Below are 25,311 nucleotides of genomic sequence, written 5' to 3'. Positions count from 1 at the left end.
TGAATATTGTACTGCTTTTGCAAGAGTATGAGATGAGCAGAACTGTCATTTTGGCACTGTTTGACACAAGACTATTTTGGAGCTACTCAACTACTCCATTCAATTCAATATACAGGATGGCTGTAAGTCATCTGAAATTATTTACTCCCTAGTTCCCTCTAATAATATGAGTATGTGGGTCTCATATTCAAAGTAGACCACATATAGACAGGAAGAATCGGGCAAGGATGCTGGTAAACAGACATCTCAAGTCCTTACTAAAGACTCAACAAGTGAAATACAGTTTCAAAACAACCTTTATTCTGCTTGAAGACTTATTACAATTTTTAAAGCAACTGAAAAACAAGACACAGCTCCATCAACTCTATAGCTTGAACAAAATTTCAAGGAGGCATGTTTTCATTGTTGCCTTGTAAAGGCAATTTACAACCCACTTTACCCTCCACCTCCTCAAAGACCATTTTAAAACAAAGTAATCTTAATGTTTTAAAGACATTTAACAGAACAGAGCTTTATTTTTAAAAACAAGAATAAAAAAATTAGCAGCATCTTGGGCAGCTAATGCAATCTCATTAGGACAAGTGCAATGTAATGTTACCAAATCCCAGTCCAATTCAGTCTTCAACTGTAGGAAATAAAACATGATTCTACATAAAATGTTGCATTTTGGAACCTTGTCCCATGAGAGGCATTGTGCTTTGAGCTGCCCATTTCTAAAGTGACCCTGAAAGAAAATAATATCAGGACTCACTTTCCCAACTTAATACCATGCATAGCAAAAGCACTGTGTGAAAATCAGCAGAAGTTTTCCCCATTAGAAGCATCTGAATGTTTTCCCAAGCATTATTATTTCATTGCCAATTACAAGACAAAGCCATTTCTTCACTACAGAACAGTTGACACCAAATAGAAAATTTGAAGATTTGGTTTTACAGATTGCTTGACAAGATTTCTGAGATAACTGAACCATACAGACAAGCTTTTTTTTTTTTTTTAAGAAAATATTCAACAACACAAACTCAGTTTTCTAACTGTATTTGGAAACATGCTGCACCCACAAAGGTCTAGTGTGCATATGTGTGTGTCTTTAAAGAAAGTTAATGATATCACTTACTGTATTCAGCAAAATGATCATGTTTGGTGAAAATGCACCTATACTGGGATCTATGCATTCATAATCACAGCAAGTGTGCACGCATATGCACAGATATACATCCCCAAACCTGCAAATTCAAGTTTTAACTTAAGGAAGTCAGAAACTCCTAATTTTGCTTGTGGGTTTTGGTTCTCTGTGTTATGTCTCAAGCCTTCCAAAGGCCTTGTGAAAGTGCTGCTGCAGTGCAGCATAACTCAGGGATTTAAAATAAAACAAAAAATTCCCCAAACAAAACCAAGAAAATCCCCAAACAAATCCCACCCTTGAATTATCTTAGATGGAAAAACTACATGTCAATAGAAATACAGAAAAGCACTATGTTTCTTCAGTTACATCCACGTGCTTTTTTTCTGTATATAGTCTGTTTGAGATCAAATAAAAACTGGAGTGAACAATAAGGTACATTAAGTACAAAAAACTCTGCAGTGAATAGTGCCTTTGGCAGGACTTAGCTCTGTGCATTAAGAAGCAAGTGAAATGCAGAGGCCACACAATACATAAGTACCAAAGAAAACCCACTCATGCCAGTTTGAGGGCGTAAGTGATCCTTGCAAATTGCACAGACCCTGTGTAGGCAGAATATCCCCATAAGAAGTCCTAAGCACTCAGCCTCACAACATAGTGCTTATTTCTCATTGTTGCTTGTGCAAGAAAAGCAAGTGCCAAATCTGCACACACAGAGATTTTTTTTCTCTGCTACAACTACAGATGAAGAGAAGTTGTACAGCACAACAGGAACAAATCATATTCCATATTGGGCTGGGTGTGCTAAGGATATGGCCCACTGACATAGCAGAGGTTTTCTTAATATGAAGAAAATTAGATCCAAATGCCTTAACTACGATAAAATTTCTTGACAAATGCTACGTGAAACATCAATTCAGATTACATAGATTTTGCTTATAGAGAAAAAAAATACAATTTTGCTCTTAAAATATTTAACATTCAAAATTAATATATGTCCAAAGAATATCTTGGATTGCTACAAGTGTTAAATTGTTGTATACTGAACTAATTTGTAACTTCAAGCCCAGTAGCGTAACTGGCATGCTAGAGTAATTGTTGGTGCTTTTCATAGTAAAAACCAGTTATTACTAAGCCAAATTTACATGGTCCTACAGGCCTGAAAAGAGTATGGAATGAGGAAAGGAAGGGATGAACACTAAACTTCTATTCAGAAAAAATATTCAGAATAATTTTTTAAGTGGTGACTACCCTGAAACATTAATGTTGGTTGAATCTTGTTTCCTGATATTTTCTAGTAAGAAAATATATCTATAGGAAAGCAAAGACAACCCACAAAAAAAAGAGCACAAAATCAAAATAAAATCTACAGCCTCAGAAATGAAGGAATAATGTAAAAATGAAAAGATAGTATAAAAACTACTGCAGACTGAAAAATTTCTTATTATTTCCAATAGCTTCATTGAATTAAAACACATGTATCTCTAAACCAGAGCTATTATGAGAGAACTCCATGCGTCTTAACTCTTCTGATTGTGTGCGCAACTCTCTTTAATAGTAATGGGTCTTGCCTTTCCATCTTGGGGGAAGAATAAATTCATATGTTCACTTAGTCAAAACTCTTCCAAGATTTCTCTGAACTTCATTACTTTACTAATTTGCAATGTGTGAGCTTCCTCAGTGGTCAGGACAATAAATAACCATTGCAAACAACCCAGAGTGAATTGTTTCAGAATTCTTAATAAGTTTGCTTTAGTGGGATTCATGTATTTGTTTCCTTCAACTAAACCATAATTCTCTGGTGCCTGAAATTATAGAAGTGTTCACTTTGATACAGCCTCAGCCTACAAACTTACAAAAATTTGAAGTGTTAAATATGATAGCCTAATCATTTTCAAAGCAGGTATCTTCCAGTCTTAATTACCTCTATGTTGTACCCAAACATTCTCAGTAAAGGTGGGAACTTTTTTTTTCCACAATACTAATACAAGAAAAAAACCTAGGCAACAGATTACAGAAACCTCCTTCATATAAAGTGAAAATACCTTTACACGCTGACAAAAATTCTGCCACAGTAGGTCAAGAAGTCATTTGTTTTCTATGAAGGCTGTATTAATTCTGAGATCCAAACTATCTACCCCAGTAGCCAAATTTTCTGTTTTTTCTGCAATCTCTCTCAGAGAAGGGTACACAATCTTTTGTCTTCCAAATACAAAGACAATCATGATAGAAGTTTAAAATGCTTCAAAAAGCAAACATAGTGTGGTACCGTATTTTAAAGATATCTCTGAAACAATATTGTTGGACTCAGTGATATTTTGTAATGTTCATATATTTTGTATTGACTAAAGCAGCTTTGAAGCTTATTAGGCACTGCCCAACAAAATATTTAGTCAAAAAAAAAAATTATGAACTTTTTAAACTTTGAGCTAGTAGCTCAATATTCTATACAAAGAAAATTGTAAAGTATTTCATAGTTTTAATTCTGAAGCCAATGGCTTCCTGTACATTTATTTAAAACAAACAAACAAACAAAAGAATAACAAAAAATAATAATTGGAAAAAATATTCTCAGGCAAAAGAAAGAAAGAAAAAAAGAAGACAAGGAAACAAGAAAGAAAAACAAGCTTAACCTGTAGATATGCTTCAGAGAAGACTACAGTGTAAAGAAAATTGAGTATTGCATAGCATAGTCTAATAATTCATCTTTCAGCGAACAGAAAAGGAAAAAGAGATGCAGTTTGGTATCGATAGTTTCCATCAATGATAGTTAGTCATCCAATACTATGTACATTATTATATACTGTATGCCATTGAAAGTCCTGTCTTCTTCAGTCTTAAATATATTCTTAAAAGAGGATTTTTAAACGTCTAAACAAAACACTTCCTGGCACTTTGCTATTACAATTACTCTGAACAACATCCTGTAACTTAAGTCCTTTTAAAGTGTCCCTTAGAAATGAAAGTGCCATTCTGCTACATATCATTCACCAGAAACCAAAAAAATCCACAATGCTGTGTGTCTGGATTCACAGAGTGCAGCAACACTAAATCCAAGCCAGGTCGTGACCAGAAAGTTCCAATAACCGAATGACAAAGACCTCTTATACCTGTGTCTGGGGAATCCAATGTTCTAGCTGGTAAAGCTTCAGAAGTGGTCGTAAACAAGCACCATGGTTAAAGGCCTCTATGTCCCTGCAGGGAGATCAGTTTTGGATTTCTCTCATGTTTTTCTTTTCTTAATTAAAAAAAAAAGCACTTCAGATTAGAAACATATGCTCACAGCTTAATACTGTGATCTCTTCCACTGCAGTTGTGAAGGAAAGCTCTAGTCCCATCTGAAGACAGATAGCTTTGATACTGCAGCTCAAATTCTTGAGTAAGGCTGAAAGAAGCCTTTTCTCTCCAGAGGCCTCAATGTTGCCAAATCTCTTCTTTAGAAAAAAACCCAAACAACCCAGAATATTAAGATCTTCATCGCCTCTGCTGTGCATATACTGGGTAGGCTAGTGTGACATTGAGAGAGTCGTTGTGCTGCACGAGTGATGTGTGTTGATAATGTAGCACCAGTTCTTTGAGCGAGTTGTACAAGTTATATGGCTCTGCAAATCCATACCCAGTAGGTGTTTTGTTTATCACACAGTGCTTTACTTCTCCATCCACCCTAAAGAGGAAAAAAAAACAACTAGTGTTTAGTTTGTCAGTACAGTAAAGTTAAGCTAGAAGATACAATGCTAGCCACTACCTAGAATTTCTGTCTTCCGTGGCGGAATAATAGTAAAAGCCTAGGTTTAACCCCCAATTCGCAGATGTTGTGTTAGCTTATGGAGGCCGGACATAGGCAGGATTTAGCAGCTGCACAGAAAAGACTGCATCCATGCTTTGGTTTCCCTTCTTTTGTGTGAGGCTTATCTGTGGGAGTGGCACAGGTTTGAGCTGTGTAGGAAACGGAGCAGCAATGAGGATGGCCTCAGGACTTGTTGGGCTGCTTCTAAGTGCAAAGGTCCAATGGGATTCATGCATAGGCAAGTGTTTATCTGCTCAAGCTAGGTGCCTCAAATGTTGGTTACATCATTCACAAATTATGGTACATACACAACAGAGCAGGCATAGCAGCCTTGTTTGCTGCTCTCTCGAACAAGGAATGTTCCATCTCGCTTTCCCCGTAGCAGATTTTCAGCTTGGCTTCTATTGATATTTCCCACATTCCATGTTCTCTCATCATGATGGGGCAAGTCCTCATCATCTTCTACCATAGAGTACTGGCTGTTGAAATAGGACAAAACGTGTTTGTGAAACACATAGCAGAGCAAAATCCATGAATTAAGTAGTCCCTATTTCATATTACTTAGGAAAAAAGAAGTCAGTGGTTAGTAGGAGGCCTCCCCGGTAAAACCAGGGATGTAAACTGTGTGATACTGCACCCTTCAAACCACTGAATAAAAATAATATGTAAGTTTCTTTTAAAAACACTCATGTAAATCTGAAGAAGGATATGAAAGGATGCCATGTTATGTTTCAGAATCTGATGTGAGAACTTCAGTACTTCTACTGTTGCTCACTGTTTTGGTAAATAGCAAGCCCTATGAAATCAATACTCTCTGATTCAGCTTCATTTCCAAAGATCAGAACACTTGGTCAGCAGTGAGAAATCGTGCAACATATCAACTACAGCTGCTGCTTGGGAAAGCTATGAGCCGTTGTACAGGTAGACAGATTAATTATTTATAGGAGAGATAGCTTTGTGAAAAGGGAGTGCTCTTTCTCTCTCCTTATAGCCAGATTATGGGAAGAGCATATAATGTAGGGCCTTCTTTACCAAAACAGCCACCAACTATAAAGCTGATTCAGAGAACCCTCTGAGCTAAAGCTCACCATGAAAGAAGATGTCTCTGGTTCAGCTGTGTGGACACCACTTTGATTATTCTGCAGTTTCAGTGCTCCCCACCCCCCCAGCAGCCTGCACTGGTGGGTCCTGCTTCTCCTGCTCAGCTTGCAATCAGTCTGTGTTTCGCTAAGGTATTTATTCTCTCTGTAATAGGTTTTTAATCAGTTTTCCTTGGTCTAAGAAAATGTGACTTCTCACTCATCCACAGTTCTGTCTTTCTGAAGATTCTCAGAGTAGTCTACAGAAATCAGCAATCTCACACAGAATTCAATTTTTCAGAAAGTAGCAGCATTCCTTTGTTTCAGATGACACTCTAGGTCCCTTATCCTGTGTACTCCTTTGTCCTTCATGATATCCAAATGCATTGAGCAGGGCTCTATTTTCAACCAGCACCTAAAGAAAGTGATTCCTGTTTTTCCTGCTGCTCATTACACCGATTTTTTCTGCATTACAAGAAAAAGTCATATTCTGGAAGTTTAATTTTTCAGCAGAAAAGCACTTACCAGACTCACTGGCAGGAAGAGTCATAGAGTGAGAGAAAAGGAAAATTTTCTTTAAACAGTTTCACTTACTATTTTGATGATATACTAAAACCATAGCTTGGTATTGTTGTCTACTGTTTAAGTGATGGAATTACTACTGGAAACAGGTGACTATGTATTCTCCATCATATCACCTTTGAGCTGTGCTAAGACTGAGTAAGCAACATGGCTTTAAAATATGTATGCCATTTTTATCCCCTGCTTCTACCAGTGTAGCCACAGCAGAGACACACAGTTTCCAGGATAACAGTAGGAGACTCAGTAAACCAAGCCAAATTAAAACAGATGTGGACAAGGCTAGAATGTAAATCCACTAAAGAGTGTCAGTCTGCTGCTTTTGCTGTATGTTCAGCCAGTCAGTGTAAAAGGCACACACAAGAAACTGTTAATACAAATACTACTCAGACAACTTTGTTTTTCTATTTGTTCATTCTTCACTGTTACTATACTTTTGATATTATTTTGTAGGTTGCTTTTGTTTAAATTTGGTCTGCATTCACACCAACCAGGTGCATTTTGGTTTTTTTCCCAGGAACAAAGTGAAACGTATTCATTACCCAAGCCCTTGTCATAACCTATAGTACACTGAATTGTTTGAAATGACAGAATACTATCCTGCCATTTCCAAGAAAAATTAAATAGTCCACAAAACCAGAGGAGGACCACTCTTCAGCATATATGATTTTATCATCTTCAACAGCAATGTGATATACTGATGTGAGTACCACTATACTACATAGCACCATGGTTACCAACATGTGAAATCTGGAAGAAGCCTGCCCATGCCTAAGAGACCTTCTGAACAATTTATCCATCCATATAGCATCTCTATAAGACACTAACACATTATGATCTTCATTTTGCTGGTAAGAATAAAGATACAGATTACATTCCAGTGCTTTGTTATAGTAACCTGATTATGAACTTCCCCGAATAATGGAGAGTAGGGGGTGAGACAGAGTCCCTTCTAATACTTGCATTGCGTAGGCTGCTATGTGTTAACAGTGTGCATTGTTACTGGAGACCCAAGCTTGAGATTTCCTCTGTCTGGTCCAGGAATTAAAGATGCTTTAACTCACTTTTGTGTAAGACGATTTGAAATACCAGAAATATTTAAATCTTTTAATACTCACTCTTCTGCATTCTCATTTCCAAGCCATTCATTTAGCTTCTTTTGCCGAACACCTTTTTGAGTCAGCCACCTGGACAATAATTGCAAATAAAATCAATTTTTAGTCACAGAAGTTGGATAACAATTAAAAAAAAAAAGAACACTTTAAAAAAAATATTGTTTAATTCATAATGATACTTACATCAAGTACTGATCTCTTGTCTTCCTCAGCTGTATGAGGTCCGGCTTAATGCTGTTCATACGCTTGTCTATCTCTCTATACTCAGCTGCTTGCTTCTTTAAATCCTCTTCTAATCTACGCCTGCTGTCCACAATTTCACTTATTCGAGACTTCAATTTTTCATAGTTGTGCATAATTCTGAATGGAATAATGTGGTAGGTTACACTCGGATGATGTCTTATTTATAGCTTTATAATCTGGTATTTAGCGGTGTAGACACTTAAGAGAACAGATTATTTACTAGATGCAGCTACACATTTTGCGTGTTCACACTTACCCCATTTGAGGCTTCTTTGCTTACAACTGAACAACTTTAAACTTGCAATCTTGCTTTAGTTTTAGGCGTGTCTATACTTGGCATTGTTTCTTCAAAAGCATACAATTTGAAATGCAAATACAAATACTGACCTTTGTATTTCTTTTTCATTTCCTTCCCGTTTAAACTTTTCGATGTATTCCTTACTGTATCTTTCTTGTGTCTGGCACTGCTCTTCAAATATTTTAATTGTTTCATTAAATGCTTCGATAGCTGTTCTTTTCATTTGAATTTCCTGAAAATAAAATAATTGTTATTACACTTTGTTATCAGACAGAGTGGATGATTTATTGGCTTGTATCACAGCAACACTTCAGGATATTGTAAAAGACAACCTCAGTATTCCTTTACCAGAACGCATTCTGTTTGCAGAGTCTTATAACACACAGAGAACAGGCCTGTGCAAAAGGCTACCATGATGAGGCTTTCCATGATAAGGTTTTCCAAGAAAGAAAAACTGCTAGATGAAGAACTAGCTACAATCTTTGTTTTGTATAAATAAGTTTTATTTGTGATGATTAAAGCCTTATGGCAATGCACCTTGCTCTTTGTACGAACTGATGTCCTTAGACGCACATCTGGCTTTCTGAAATAAAAGTGTAAGATATTGTACTGGACAGGTCTCAAGAGCTCATCTAGTCCATCCTCTTGCCCCTACATAGCTAGTTGATAGCCATGTCTTTTAAGTCATTAGTTCAAGTTGCCTGCACTTCTCCACCTTTCTTCAATTATTTTTATATTTCTTACACATTTTAAGAAGCAGTCTTGATTCTGGGTCTGTAAAACTGCATTAATTCATTGGCACTTCAAGGCTTGGCTAACAATTGATTAAGTTGAAAGAAGGACAGGGGCAGTTTTTAATTCCTGCACTGTATCTACACATCATCTACCCTGCATAGATAAAACCAGACCCTTCAAAACTAATAATAAAACACAATGCTTCCCTGAAAATGTGCCTTGAAAACCATAACTCAGCTTGATAAGGTCAGTATGCAAAAGTGTTGGTAAATCAAGATAGTTCTGTGCTTGCTTTGGATGCAGGTGTCAGACTTGGGCAGAGGGTGGGTTAGGTTACAGGTGGTGACTGTTCAAACATAAGTAAGTTATTCTACTATACTGAGCAAGCACACCGTATATGTTTCCTCTTTTGGGCAGTGGTAGTGGTGGCAGAAGGGAAGAGGAAGAGGATGGAGGAAGATGGCAATATGGATTTATAGTAATATTTTTCTACATCTACAGAAGTCTTCCACTCTCCCTTCAGTTTCAAATCTAGCTCACCTGCGATGTTCTTGTGTAGTCTTCATAGAGTCTGTCATACTCTCGGCTTTTTTCTTGGAACTGGGTATTATATTCATGTAATTTCTTTCCCACTGCTTCAATGCTATCCTCTTTTACAACTTGATCCTGGAATGATAAGAAGAAGCAAAGATCTTCCATAAAGAAACAATTATATTGCCCAGATTTTCGGGATGAAACTGCTTAAAAATGCCTAGATAGTTACATGGTAAATGTGACTCTTCTTTCATCAATATGGAGATAAAATATACTATATGCATAATACACAAATGAGAAATTAATGACAAAAAGCAAATTTGTATTGGAAGTGTTCATCATTATACTGAAAATTATAGATTTCATCACTAATGACTGGGATACTTATAAGTTTATCTCTTAATAATGTATCTGCAGTATTTAAAGTTTTAATTATTTATCTGCAAACTGTGGAGTTGGTTTTAAACAAAAATATCCATTTTTATACCCAGTTTATTTTTTCAAATATTAACAGAGCTGAAGTTCTTCATGATAAATGACTCCCCAGTACGCAGTAATTTCTCTGTATTTAAGTGAAACACAAAGAAAATAGACCAAATTACCTGCTGGTACTTAGACACTGGATACAGTAATTTTACATCCAGTTTAGGATTATACTGGGCTAGGGATTCATTCCGGTAGTGGTTTATTAGCTCGACCACAGAGTTGAAAGTTAATGGGTCAGAAAAGCCGTATTTTCCATCTCGATGAAATATTTTGATTAATTTGTTATTTCCTCCTTTCCTGCAAATAAAGTTTGTGGAAACGTTAGGCATACTTCAAGTACTATTTCCTAAAAAACCCTATTTTAAATGCAGTATTGCATTTTACTATCAAGTATTACAGACATTAGCGTAACTAATCTTACCTCAGCGTAAGTGTGTAGTCCCCATGCATTTTGGTTGAAGCATCTCGTACCAAAAAGGTACCATCAGCAGTGTCTCGAAGCTTCTCGTTTACTTCTTCTCTAAAATGAAAGCAAAAGTAAGCAATTATTTCAGCTACCTCTCACTGTGCTCTAAATTCTTCTGTTTTAAAATAAGTGGTTTTTAGAAGCCTTCTTGAACTCCATGTTAATACACACAGTTACTTAACAGTTTATTTTAAATTGCTGGAGAACAACTGGGATATAAAAATGGCATATTCTATGTACTCTCACTGCTGGACCAAATTATATTCACGCAAAGGTCTTTCTGCTTGTTCATACAAGCCTGCACAATTGGAGCAGCCAGTGCTGGTCTAATGTATCTATATATAGTAGAGTTAAAAATGTTGCTAATATCTGGGACTTGTTAGTCTGGCTTGTTAATTATTGTGCCTACAGTTGAGGTTCTGGATGAAAGACAAGAAAAAAAAAGTTTTCTGATGTTGTCCTTTCATGCTAGCATTTCATATAGCTGTCTTAAAGTAACAGAACAATCATTTCACATACTACATTCCAACTGACTGCCAGTAACTTTTTAGTCAGGTTTGAAATAAAACCAACCATAGTATGTTTGTGTTCAAAAATATCCTAAAAATGGCTCTTAGAACTGTAATTTTTCTATATTTAAGCATAATCCATACACACAGAATAGCATAGCAAGAACATAAATCCAAACATAAGGCATACATGTCTTGAGTTGATTTACCTTGAGATATCTCCCCAGTACCATTCAGCATCTTGTAATGACATGTTGTTATTCATGCCGTTGTTAGTTACAGTATTAGGTTTCGGTGGCTTAGGAGGCAGTGCTGCAGATGAAAGGGGAAAAAATAGTTGATTATAACTCACTGAAAACCTGACCATATATTCCTTGAAATACACATTACTATATGAATGAGAAAAAAAATAGTTACAAAATAGTTTTCCACCACTAACAGTCTTTAAAAGACATTAGACGAATTAAGATATTTTACTGAAAACAATATAATTAAACAAAAAAGATAGTACTGTTTCAAAAAAGTATGTTACTCTTGAAATAATATATTTTAAGCAAAGTATAACACCATACTCATCTCCTCTCCCTGTGAAGAAAGCATTTGAGAAGAAAAATTTCTGAAGTTTGCTTTTACCTTCTTCCACTATCTTCAGGTGAATACAAATAATAAAACATGACAAATTTCTCTTTTTTTCCCTCCTTTGTAATGATCTTAGAGCTATGTTGCTGCTTCCTCACCTAGAAGCTGAGTAATAAAAGATGCAAACCCACAGCAATACTGTATGTTTTAAGAATTGGGGTTTTGTGATCTTCAGCATTCTGTGTCATGATTTGCCAAAAAAACACTTTGAGAAACCCATCTGTGACCCAAATATCCCTTGTGTTAATCTTAGTATTCTACAGAATAAATTATGTTCCAAATGCCAGGACCAGTTAAAAAACACATCCGCTTTTTCTCAATGTCAAAGCTGCATACGTATACTAGTGGGTGCCAGAGAAGATACTGCAGCACTCCTGACTTAGTAGCAAGGGGGACTACACCAGAATCAGGATTAAAAATCAACCCAGCTCTTTCAGTTCTCCAGTAAGTACATCATTCCTTACAGACATCCCTGTCCTATATATTATGACCAGCTACAAAAGACGGTGTTTTTAAAGTTGCAATTGATATTGAGACAGCGTAATAATTTTTTATGATACAAAAAAAATGATGCAGTAACAGGTATTCAATTAATATTGCTAGATTTTAAAATCTGTTTTTCCTCAAACAGTCCAAAACAATGATTTGCAATCACTGTTTCAGGAAATAGAAGTGTTACTACAGCATCTTCTTTTAGACACAGTGTGGAACAGAGAGAGCAAAAATAGCAATAAAATAAATAGAAAATGTTTATGATATAATAGCAGAACTAGAACTACATCTGACAATAAAACCAAAATAAACAGGTCAATTCAGTAAAAATTCAGTGAAGTAAGCAGACAGGTATTTCTACAGGTTAATATTCTAATTATCATCACCATGCACTAAACCACAATTTAATTCTGATATATGAAAAAAAGGAAAAACTATTTGTATCAATGACAAAGTAAAGAAATCCTACATAGTCACTAAGAATATTTCAGCAGCTATTGTAAATACCAAAATTAATTAAGTCTTCCATAATAAGGCTACAGTTTTACCTGGTGGATCCATTTCTATGTAAAACATCAAGTCTGTGCCACAATTTATATCTGTCTTAGGATATTCTATATCCAGTTCTTCCATATTCCAAACAGTATTGTACATTTGTATGAGTTTCACTGAGTAAGCTCAGATACAAGAAAAGAGTCAGGCTCTCTTTGTAATGGTGTCTTGGAATTCATTTTAAAACCTATAAGGGGCTGCACTGTAACCTATTACATCATAATCCTCAGCCAATCATGTCAAAATAATGTCACCAGACCACTCCTGTTTCATCATTTTGTTCTACATTAATCTTAAAACAATTTCAGTTTTGGAAAGGATCTACATTTAGCAGAACAGCAATATAAACCTGGTATTACAAACAAAAGGAGTGAGTGGGCTCTTCTCACCCGTGTTCCCAGCTCGTTTTCCTGACTTTGCAGCATGGTACAGTCCAATCCTGGCAGGATGACAAAAGGCTGATATGCTGCAGCATGTAGCTCTTACACACACACGCACACAACACATGCACACTCACACACAAGGCAGCTCCCTTCAGAAGTAGGTTGATCACATCTCAGTTGCATTCTTCTGCTTGGATGCAGCAAGTTTACCATTCAAAAAGCTTTAAAAGGCTTCTGGACCTACTGTACATATTCAAGATGCAGAAAGGAAAAGAGCATGACTCTGTGTGTGTGTGTGTGTATCCATCACACACTCATTTTACACATATATACACAGACAAATATATCTCCACATAATGAAATATGGATTATGTTTTTAAACTGTGCAGATTTCTATTATTTTAATGGACACACAGGTCTGATATACTTGATATTATTACACAAAATGTGCTTACTGCAGAGATGTCTTCATCCCCTTATAATTTTGTAATAAAACACAATTCCAACAGATTTAGATTAACTCATTTTGAAATCTAAAAACCAAATATTGTAATCTTACATTCAGCAGACTTGCCTAAACTGTGGGAGAAAGTCAGAACTGAGCAAGATCTTTAAAAGTGATTTTGCTGAACATAATAAGCCAGTCTATGAGGATACAAGAGCTGCCTTTTCACACTGTTTCTCTACTCTGTTCTCATTAAGCTGTCAGGTTAACTGTATTTAAAAGCAAGAGTCCCTTGTCAATGTCTCCTTCCTCACTTGACTTCATCAGTATCCTCCTACCATTTAGAAATATTCCTTCTTAACTCCCCCTCCCCATCTCTGACTGTAACTCTCTCAGACCCCTTGAAAGAAACATGCACAGAACTAGACTATGAATTCCAGAGCAGAATGCTATGTAAAGCAATGTGAATGCTTTATACTTGCTATAATCTATGGGGGCAGAAAACCAGATACCAGAAATAACCACAACAATGAGTAGCTGTAGCAACTATCTGCGCCTACATCGTAAGAAATCCTGGTGTGGCTGAAATGTGCTCTATCTCACAAATACTCATTAAAAAAATTAACACAATTTATATCCTTCCCAAATATTTGACACAGATCTACCCTTCGTCTGTGCTCCTCAGCAGTCTACCCCTTTTAGACAAGCATTAACATACAAGAACATGTCCAGAGTACCTACAACTACAAAAAAAATGCATGCTAGTTTGCTTTACATGTTAGCAACCTTAAAGTCATTCTGAAGTAGACTGTCCCCTCCCAGTTTAGGTAGACATGCTCCAAAGATTCCTTCCATTTCCAAAATGAAATAGGATACCTAAAATCATTCCAGACACAAGTCCAAACACAGAACTTGGAGGTTTAGCCCACCTGCTACCCAAACAGTTGAGCTGCCAAGGTAATTGTTTAAATTAAGTTATAAAGATTTCCTACAAAGGCTACATTGCTGCATTTAGGCCTTGTGTGGGATCAGTAAGATTTTTTTATTCCGTTGAATAAAAGCTTTCAGGAAAAATTACTTCTCCAGGATTTCAGTCATGGACAAATTTTGGACTGCCCACACTTGTATAAAAGGATTAGTGCTCAGCTCAGACTAGCCTAGCTCACAGGCAAGAAAAGACAGGAGGCAGACAGGCAATTCCCCATTCCCTATATAACCTGGAGAGGTATCAAGGCACTTGACTTTCATTCACATATCTTAAGACCATGAAAGCTCCACCTGGTAATCAGTTATAGTTCAATACTTCCATGAGGTGATGAAGAAAACACACACAGACATTCAAAATCACTTACTTTGTAAATTATGCATCGTAAATGCTCACCCTTGTAATACAACCTGAAAATACAATCCAATAACCTGAAAAATTAGTTGGTTTCCTCTTATAAAAATCTTGCTTAACTCCCCTGTCCCAAAACTCCTTTTACTAATGGAATGAGGAAAAAAAAAATTCCGATAACCAGATTGTTCTGCTTTATAACCAATGTTCCATAAAAATCCCTAAACGTGCTGTAACATGCAGTGAGAAAATCCAAGTCTTTTCGCTCTTCTTAACTGCTTAAAGCTCTGTGCTGTGCAGAAGGTATCCACTTACTCTGGTTCATCATTAAAAAGTGAACCTGACTTTAGTACTGCGAAAAGAAAAAAAAAACCAACCACCACCCTTGGTAGCTTGCATGTCTCTCTCAGATAAAGATCTCAGTTTCATGATTAACTTGGGCAGGTTCAAATATTTGCTGAGCCAGGGATTTCAGATGGGGGAGGGGGTGACAGATTCAAACTAAAAGTTGTCATCAGCTAACAAGTGGCCAATGCAGGGCTAACTTTCTCATTTTAGCTAAGTAAATCAGAAGACCATTGTAAGAGGCCTTAAAATAGTCTGTCATGGACTGCTGAGTGCAGTATCAAAGTCGAGAAAAGCACCATGAACAGCTAAATACAGGAAGTGGCTAACTAACTTACTGCAGAAATAAACAGAATCAAAATCTTCCTTGAAAAGAGCTGCACCTCTCAGAGCAGCCCTGTGCAAGCAAAATAGCCTGCTTGCAAGCACAGCATCACCTCCTACACACTCACACTGTTTCACAAATACAGGTGCTGCTTGAAGACCCTTAGCGTGATGCTGTGAGGCATTTTATCCATTACCTATAAACCGAAAATAGTAGAAAAACACCTGTCTGCATCCATGGTGTTTTTCAGTACTTCAGGATTGCTCATTTCTTGGGCAGGCAGGCAGAAAAAGGGACTCTACAGCGAGGGAGCAGTTTAGGTCAAATATGTTTTCCTTGCTTTAGTGTTTCAGACTTGCTAAAGGAACAGAGCAGCAACTGAAGAGCCTGCTCCCCCTTGCCTACAGAGGTTAACTTCTCTACCAGCTATACTTTTACAAGGAAATAAATTCAAAGTGAAAGGGGAAGCAGACCACAAGATTTAGTCCGGAGAAGAGAAGGGGATTAATATTTTCTTCCCACTTTTGTAAACAATGAGAACTTCCAGTAGCTGTGTTCCTTGAGATCTGCTTGTGCTCCTTCTGGCAGTCAAATGACACTGAAAATTTTTCACCTCCCAAACACTCCACCTACCAAAATCCTCTCCTGCTACTAAATACCACTTGTACCTAATAATGAAATCCCCAATATCTGTAGGACATTTTTGATGTCTTACAGTTCATCGATTACCTTCACCTATAACAATCCCTTGCTTTTCTAGTTTTAGCCTTCGCCTACTTGAACAATCATCAATCCTATATAGCATTTAAAGCAGCACAGCCATAAAGGTACAGCCTACTTCAAATGGCGATGGTAACCTGTGTTTCTGAACTAATCCAACTTCTGACAGTAGCTGACTGATATGCCTCCTATTTACTGTTAAAATTACAGAAGAAGTTGATAACACTTCCCTGTTTTATAGGGCCACAATACAGAAGCGAATTCTCAAAGGAGAAAAGACAACCCAAACCTGTTTCACTGAATTGTTTAACATTTTAAAAAGCACGGGTACACACACAGAGATAAAAGATAAGGCTTTGTTCCTAAGTCCGATTTTTTTTGGATTCCAGTGCCTTGTGGAAAAATGAGTTCCTAATCATCCTGCACAGGGAGTCAAGTGTCTTGTCAAAAAAAGATACTGGCAGGCACACACCTGCATTTTCACACAATTGCCCTATCTTAACTTTTATTTAAATTTAAATTTCAAAACCTTGGGCGGTACCCCAAGGTAAAAATCTATAGATTTGTATTTGCAGGAAGTCAGCAACCTACTATTTTTTGCAGTCATACTCATGGTGTTCTTCTACCTATAAAGCACTTTTTTTCTAAAAAATTATGTATGAAGCAGGAAGAGAACTGATCAGGTTTGACAGGCTTGCATGTGTGTGTTACACATACACACAAATACACACACATACATATATCAATCTGTAAAAAATTCTAATAACATCGTACATGTTGTTTCAGTTTTACCAAATACTTTCAATTAGGTATTGAGAAACATAAAGCATAGTCTACAGTCAAAACCTAACCCAAGAATACGGCATTCCTAAATATGGTGATTAACAATGCATTTTGCTCTTCGTTAAATCAGGTATGAAGGCTGATTTTTATTAGCTTAGAACGGGAGCCCTCTGCCGGGTGATGCACCGATGCGCAGTATCCCTCCTGTGCAGCATCAGCTCTGCCTGGGTCAGACTGACTGCCTTCTGCAGGTTCCACACCATACTCCACACTGCTGACCGTCCAGCCAAATCTGAGACATGATGCAGAAAATTCCTAACAAGGGACACTGTTCCTACATATTTGTGTCCCCAAGGCACTACTGACAGGACTGTGGGCTGAGCCTGACCACTGCTGCAGTCCAGGGGAGCTCTGTGCCCGATTCCAAGAGGAACAAGATCAGCCTTTACACCTCTCTGCTCTGGCTGTTATACTACCATGCTTGCTAATATTTTGTGCAGCTAAAAGCAAAGTGTCTGGTCTTGGTGATACTGCCAGGACTCTCAACCCATCCTCAGCGGGTGAGCAGTTAGGTGTAAGGCAGTCTCATTACTTCACTTATTCTTAGCTATGACCCTATCAGTAGTAAAACGTACCTCTTCAAGCTTAAAACTGCAATATTTCACAGCTTGAGCCATTATTTGCAATTATATTTACAAACCTAGGAAACAGGAATAAACTGGGACAGACTGTCTAGATGAAGCAGCTCAGCTTTAGTTTGTGCACAGGCTATGCTTCAATTCATCCGCACAGGATGGCAGCTCCTTCCCACCACTGCAGTAGCTCTTTCTCTGCTCCTCACCAGCCTGTCTGCCCACAATCCCACCAACTTCCCATGTCCCCTTGATCTGCCACCATGTCCCCCTTTCTCTTTGCCTTCCTGTGAAAAGACACACCTTATCTCACACACCCAAAGCCAATCCATGCTCCTTAACACTCTCTGACCTCAGGAGGACTCCATCTCCCTGAGTTTCCCCTGAAAATCACCTCCCAACTCTCCTATCACCCCACTTTCCTCTGTATGACCTGCTACCAGCTCCAAACTGCCCATGGTGCCCTGAGCACCTGTCGGGCCTCATGGATGGCTCTGGGACCTCCATCCAGGGCAGGCCTCCTCCAGATGGGAAACCCAGGAGACTTTGCAATCCTTGAAAATTAACTAAAAATACCCCCATCCAGTCTTCTACACCTACAAATATAGCCTATTTTTCCATATTTACCTCTAAAAGCACACATGCCTTCACGCCTCTGAATGATGCATGAGATTCTGAGAGACATAAGCAGTACTGTTAGCTATCATCTGTTACAATGAAGAGATTTTCTTCTAATACTACTGTTTTGAATAGCATATTTAGAGACACGCATGTTCTTTCTGACTGTAAAACCAGCATTACTGGTTAAATTAAAGCCTGTGTGGCTGTTCATCAAGTTGGGGTGTTAAAATGGAATGCTACATCACTTAGCTTGCCCACTAACACCATCTTTTGGCTCTCCTACTGATAAACTCGAAGAATGAGACAGGAATCAGAAAATGGATCTGCTTACCAATTATCCAAAACACAACCATTTCTGCAATCTTACTTCTCCTGCAACATATCTTCACACACATAGGCACAACAGGTACTTTAACTTTAGTACTTTAACTTTTGTGAAGGGCTAAGCACTATTCTAATTCACAAACTAAAATGCATATTTTGCTGTTGAACACTGTGACACAGAAAAAAAAAATCAGTCCAGAGTTGTTCTGTGATAAAAAATAAGTTATCTTTTCTAGGAATCTCGTTTTATTACAATGTCTCTAAACAACTTTTATGGAAACTCAAGCCACTAGAAGCAAGAATCTTGAAGATGATAATTCTGAGAAACAGATCTTCTATGAGGACTATAAAAACAGAGCACTTCAGATGATCAGGTCACTGAGTGAATTTTGGTGTAGAAAACAGACTTGTGTCCTAATCCTGTAAACTTAGGTAACATTCTATTAAGACTCAACTAGGAGCACAGGCTAGCTAACCATAGACTACGAAGCTTGAAAATTCTTATCTGAGGGTTTTTTCAGCATATTAATAGATGTGCAAATGTTTTTTTACTCAAAAACATTCCACTGCCCCAGATGGACTTTGAAATGCACAAGGAAGGAGTTCTATTTTTGTAACAGATCAGATGAAAAATCTCAGGAGGACCCTCAAAATAAACTACTGCATTGTGAAATATTAATTAATGCAGAAGGAATATTAAAAACAAGCAGATGTTAGATTATAATTATTAATGTAGTGTCAAACCCTATAAATCTGATGGATACAGCCACATTTCTTCAAGCACTCTAATGATGCTCTCAAGATGACTAGACTCCTTGTCCTCGTTAGTAGTTCTAACATCCACATCTTTCACTTTTACACTTTCCTCACATGAAGCAACTCAGGACAATATGCAACCAAGTGATCTCTTAAGTGCAACTTAAGAAACTCTCACTGTTGACCCTACCTCTGTAACCTCCCAATCAGTGCCTCTAGCCATATAAATTTACATACTCTAATGCATTTGCAAACATATGATTTTTAAAAATGCTATTAGCAAATTCTAGTATTAGAGGATTCAATCACATATTGTGCTTTTTAAGGCTTATAACAGGTGGCAAAGAAAATAATTCTTTAACAATTAGCAGTTATTTGCTGATTCTTAATAAAATAGGACAAATAATCATTAAAAGTTTAGACTTTCCTGGTTATTAAGAAGCATTAGGAAGGAAAACACACAGTGGTTCTGGAAATGCCTGCTTAGCTATTTTGACAAAATTGAACAAAACCAGATAGGTATAAACTAGCTGAAAATAGATGTACACTAAATGTTAGGGAAAAGTTCCTAATAGAGAGGGCAAGGTTGGAAAAGCCTTCCAGTCAAAGCAGCAGGAACAAAAATCTTATCCATTTTAAATTAATCTTCATTAGTTGATGAAGGGGATTATACAATAAGTCTACCTGAAATATGAGAAATAAGGCATTTTCCTGCTGCCACTTTTTTGCTGCTATGTTCTAGCTCTTCAAATCATAAGCAGCCCTACAAATCCTACTGCCATGAACTTTACTTTATACTTTGAATGGAGCAGCGGGAAAGTTACAGCCTGACCAATGCTCTGTTCACCACTGCCCTATCCTTTGTTAGGATATTCTCTGTTAATAAGATATAAAAGGAATTACATTAAGCTAACTTCTAAAGTCCCCCTGTATTAATAATTTCCTTTACACATTGTCAGCAACTCTGCCTTGCTCCTGCCAAATATTTGATTGAAAACCAGGGATTTTTACATGAATTAGAGGTGGGTTTTACTGTTTGTTGAGTAAATTAGATGCTCACAGAATCAATACAAGTGTAGTCTAACTTTCCTGAATGGGGTCTTAATATTTTCTGGTTTTTATTTATTGATAAATAAATCTTCTGAATCTCTGGATTAAAATATATATATATATAAAGGGGGAAATCTTACTTTCTTCTGATGATCTCTACGGGGTATAGTAGTTCTAAGAAAATTTGCCGGTGAGTAAAGTCAAAGTTAAATAAAATCTTGAGAATTTACCCCACCACCACTGTATGACATGTATTCTATTGGTTTACAGGTCTCAAAAATTCCCAAGTTCCTATTCACTGATTACCAAAAAAGAAATGAAAGTCCTAACGCTGTACAAACTGTGGGTACTAAAATGATTTTAGTGAAAAATGTTGCACACCACTACAGAATATATGAATAACTTCTACTTAGTTCTGTAATTATGCACTTTTGGATTAAGTCTGATGACAAAAGAAAAACAACAAGCATATACTGTCCATAAGTTAAATTTTAATATTTAAGAAAACAATGGCATGTAACTTTTTTAATAAAAAATATTTTTTTACCTGGTAGAGGCTGTCTCTCATTCCATTCACTTGTGATTAAAACCTCTAGTATTTTTATGTGGTGTTCAGTATTATCAGAGCTGCAAGAGATGGATTAGGCAGTAAGAACTAGGAAAAATGCAAAAGTTTACATTAGAATTATTCAAAAAACATTGGAAAAATTTACAACTATGCCCTCCACATTAGAAATAAGGTCAGAAAGTTAATTCATTAAACTTACTTTTGTATACAACTAACCCATATTTATAGTACAAAATAAAGTGCAGATGATCCACGTACCTTGCTATCTGGAATTTGAAAAGCAGAGGGCTGAAAATTTCAGCCAGAGACCTTGCATTCAAGAGATTTTTGCTGGAGGCTTGACAAACTCTGAGGAAATGTTTGAGCAAATACTGGAGTGTGACCCAATACTGGGGAGGTATATTTGGAGATCTGATGAGTTTCTTCAGCAACTGTGCGTATTCCTCTGAGCTCTGCACTTCTGCAAGCAAACAGATAAAAAGCTCTTGATATCAGCACAGGAACATTCCACAAGTAAAATGAAACTATATATGACTCCTTTGGAAGCATCAATTGTATGAAAAAAAAAAATAAAAAAAATTTCTGTCCTTCATTAGTGCCGTCAGACTTCTTTCTTCTTTTGAAAAAAAGTGAAATGCTTAGAGAAGAGTAAAGAACAAGTATTTAAAAGTCAAATGGAAACAGATACGCATTTTGGTAAAAACCACAATGTGTTCAGAGTGTACTGGTAGAAGGCTGTCTTGTGTTTAGTGTCACACATGATTGGGTAATTCTGAGATGCACTAGATAAGTCTCACAGGTGCTGTTCTAACTTTGAAGGTTACCAGTAACAATATCCTGTCCTGAGATATATAACAGAATACTTGGCCCACAGGCTGAAAGCCTATAAGCTGTACTTGTTTGACATGACCACTGTAGATGGTGAATCTTACATGCATGTATTTCTCACTTCATAATCTGCATCTCCCAATGTACTGCAGAACACCATGACCTCTAATACATTTACTTTGTCAGCACTGATAAAAAGTTAAAAATTAGCTTTCTGCATACACATAAGTCCTTGATTTTTCCCCCCAGTTTTTCTATAGTTATTCTGCTTACTAAAAGGAAGAGAACTGTGCTATCCCTTATATTTTCCATTATGTTTACCTAAATAGGTAACTAAATAAAGCATGTCTAGATCTGAGTTAGAACAGCTTTCATCAAAAGTGGTGAAGGTATACATGTTTTCTGAGATGCTGCCAGGTTGTGCAGAACCTTCCCTGTTCTGTGGGTGACAGCTGGACGACTGGATATTCAGAACCCCAGTACAAGCTTTTTTGTCTGACATTTGAAATAATGTGATAATCATACCTTGAGCTACAGAAATCATGTCACTGTAAACAGCTGCTGGAATGATGGGATTTGGCAGGTCCAGGAGATACCTCTTGAGAGCATCTGATAAAGTGTGCACATCAAATGTCTCTAAATCCAACGAAGAGGCATCTAAAGGGAAAGAGCGACATACTTTTTAGACATTTGAAACTGGAAAAAATATACAGGCTTATGATATTAGGGCTTTATACCAAGTCAAAACTGCTAACTTATATCTGATTTACAGGAAATAACTCTTAAGAAAGAATGTGAGACACCAAGAAACATTATTTGAGGTGAAGAACACACAGTGCTCAACACCATGCCCAGGTCTTTGGCATCTGATGAACCAAATTACTTCCACAGCTGTGTGTGGCCTTCTGTCATATACAGTGCAGGGCTGAACTCACAATAATGGTAGTGACTTGCTGCATATTGGCAATGTTATGGAACATCAGAATATTTGTAACAGGTGTCTGTTTTACCTGTAAATATTTTGTGTAAGAAGCAAGTATTAGTCAAGGGTTTGGGCAAATGCAGCTTCTCTACTGGTAGCTACTTCTATTATGACTGGAAGTTTGATTAACAACATGGGGCTCCAAGTCTGTAAATATTCATGTGAGGAAGTCGAAACAAATATACACATGCAGAACTGGGTGCTTGGTGTTTTATGCAACTGTTAGGATTTATCTTGTAAAACCTGATATCCTTCCAGGATATTTATGACTTGGGCTAAGGTTTGGAAGTGTCACATAAAGGACTACTTGTTAGTGTTAGAGCAAGGAATATCAGCAGCAAAAATAAAAATAGAAATGCTTAATTAGTGCAAGCAACACTAGGGTTCATCTTAAAACATGAAACTCTGGCGCAGTAAAGTCCTACATGTTTACAGAAAGATCCACATTTGGTACAAGAATTTAGAGGTATTACTGCTGACCAACTTTCTAGGATAGCTAGCTCCCCTGGAAAGTAACTGCTGAACCTATTTGGCCAGTTTAGACCAAATTCAACAGGGAGGTAGAAGAGTCAGATATGTGGCATATGTGGCGTGTCTACACATACTGTGAAAAAAGGCAGCCAAGAGGGTGTAGTGAGAAACTTAGTGCTCTTCCACCTCCTGTCTGTTTTCCACAAAGGAAAGCTTTCAGTATGAGCTCAATTCTTATCAGACACCAAAGAATTTGCATGAGAAAAAAAGGCATTATGAATGGTTCCAATGATAAAAAACTTGCAGTGCGGGTATGAATTCTACAAGAGCAATTATGTGTCAGAGAGTCCAACCACAGATTTGTAAGAAATAGTTTTCAAGAGTCTTGTTGCTCACAGGATGTTTTTTACTTCACAAGCCAAGTTAAATCCTGTTCTTTCCATGTTGAGCCATTCTCTGAAGAGTATTCCAAATTATTATAATGAATACATGAGTAAGAATAAACTTGTGGTATTCTGCAGCTCTTTGGGTGTAATGTCATAAACAGACCTGAACTCTTCCATCTGCTGAGCTGTCCAGATGCAAGTCAGCTTTGATTTTGGAGCTCCGCTCCATAGCACTGTGTGGAAGCTAACAGGCAGTTATCCAATTAATATCGAGACCAACCACTTTGAGACCAACACTACCTTTGCTCTCTGAATTAGCAGTCTGCTAATTCAAAGAGAGTAGGCAGAGGAGATGAGATCTGTCTGTATCCATGTATCTGGACACGCACTGCACCGGCTCTGTCCTGGAAAATTCTGATCCTATCTTAAAGAGAACTCTGAAAGATACACTGTTACTAAGAAGTAAAGTCCTGTTTTCTTTTCTCAAACCTAATTAAATTTCAAATAAGAATACATGTAAACCACAAGTTCTTGATCTCAGGAGACAGATGAACCTTTCATAAAAGCACATTTCAGTTTAGATACTTAAGAAGGGACTCACATAAATTAAGAGATACATTCATATTGGTGCTATAGAAAATCTTGATTTCTCTGTATTGGAAAATATAATTACAATACTAAAAATTTGGCTTAGGCTGCTAGCACCATGTGCATATCTCCTCTCCCTGCTTGCACTCATATACTTTTTCATTCCTACCACATTCAGCAGAGGACCGGATGCACTTTTGATTTGAAGGAACAGACAACTCATAGTATCATCTCTTGTTCATTTTGTTAATATTTGCAATTACTAAAAATGAAGATAGCTAATTCACAGTTTGAGTTTGCTTCCTTTGTCTGTTTGGCAACATGGCATGTAACCAGTTTCATTTTCTAGCCCTTGTATTTTTGTACTCTTTTATGCACGTGGAAGCTCACACCCCACACTGCACCTCAGTTTGCAAAGGTGTGGTTAAGCACTCCTCCTCCAATAGCTCCTGATCTCTCGTACTGAAACTGTGTGTTGCCATGCCAGTATATTCTGGCCTAAAGTAGAAATAAAGAGTACCAGAAAGAGAAGGAAATATATTTCAGGAAACTTGAAAGGGTATGTAGTATAGCTGCATTTTACCGTGCAAAACCTGAAAACCCAGCCTACTGCAGAAACATTAATTCAATTCTCTCTTTCCCTTCCAGCATCATCTCTGTAGCAGGCAGGGAATATGCAGCTATTGCTTCCCCACCTACGGGACTGAAAAAACGCAAACACAGAACAGTATGTAAACAAATGGCCACTTGTTTACAAAATAATGACCTGCAGCATTACAGGAAAATGTATCTTTATCTTGCTTCTGAACAAAACGTTTAGATGAGATGTTGGGGGATGTGGTGTAGGGGAGAACCTGTAGAGTAGGGCTGATGGTTGGACTCGATGAGCCCAAAGATCTTTTCCAACCTGAATGATTCTGTGATTCTGTGAAAACATCCTTTCTCTGTACAGTGAAATTGTCAGTCCTTGAACAAGCAAGTGACCAAGAAATGATCAAATTAATTTTTCGTGGAAAAAAGCATGCAGTGAAGCCATGAAAAAAAGACAACCTGTAAAAGTGGAAAATACCTTTCATATTAAGTGTAAAAGTTAGAAACCTTTTTTAACTTATATTTGGTTTTTTAATATTATAT

General features: G+C 37.1%; 1 protein-coding gene across 8 annotated transcripts in view; it reads right to left on the bottom strand.

Annotated features, from left to right (window-relative positions):
* Positions 1–278: 278 nt before the first annotated feature.
* PIK3R1 (phosphoinositide-3-kinase regulatory subunit 1) overlaps positions 279–25,311 on the bottom strand; it is a 59,634-nt gene continuing 34,601 nt past the window's right edge. For 5 of the 8 annotated variants that reach the window (XM_074857118.1, XM_074857120.1, XM_074857119.1 and 2 more), the window contains 12 exons: positions 22,276–22,407; positions 21,181–21,382; positions 20,902–20,981; positions 11,161–11,263; positions 10,398–10,496; positions 10,093–10,273; positions 9,497–9,622; positions 8,311–8,453; positions 7,864–8,040; positions 7,684–7,752; positions 5,216–5,386; positions 279–4,784 (listed from right to left, as the gene is read on the bottom strand). In XM_074857118.1, coding sequence (XP_074713219.1) covers positions 4,595–4,784; positions 5,216–5,386; positions 7,684–7,752; positions 7,864–8,040; positions 8,311–8,453; positions 9,497–9,622; positions 10,093–10,273; positions 10,398–10,496; positions 11,161–11,263; positions 20,902–20,981; positions 21,181–21,382; positions 22,276–22,407 — 1,673 coding nt within the window. In that variant the 3' untranslated portion in view covers positions 279–4,594. Of the gene's footprint in view, positions 4,785–5,215; positions 5,387–7,683; positions 7,753–7,863; positions 8,041–8,310; positions 8,454–9,496; positions 9,623–10,092; positions 10,274–10,397; positions 10,497–11,160; positions 11,264–12,630; positions 12,806–13,023; positions 13,291–14,814; positions 15,242–20,901; positions 20,982–21,180; positions 21,383–22,275; positions 22,408–25,311 lie in introns of those variants that run through there. The other 3 variants (XM_074857126.1, XM_074857124.1, XM_074857125.1) reach the window with 3 other exon arrangements.

Source organism: Strix uralensis, chromosome Z, assembly GCF_047716275.1.
Source record: "Strix uralensis isolate ZFMK-TIS-50842 chromosome Z, bStrUra1, whole genome shotgun sequence".
NCBI classification, from domain to species: Eukaryota; Metazoa; Chordata; class Aves; order Strigiformes; family Strigidae; genus Strix; species Strix uralensis.
The sequence above is the reverse complement of the archived record's forward strand: the minus strand, read 5'-3'. Positions and strand labels throughout refer to the sequence as shown.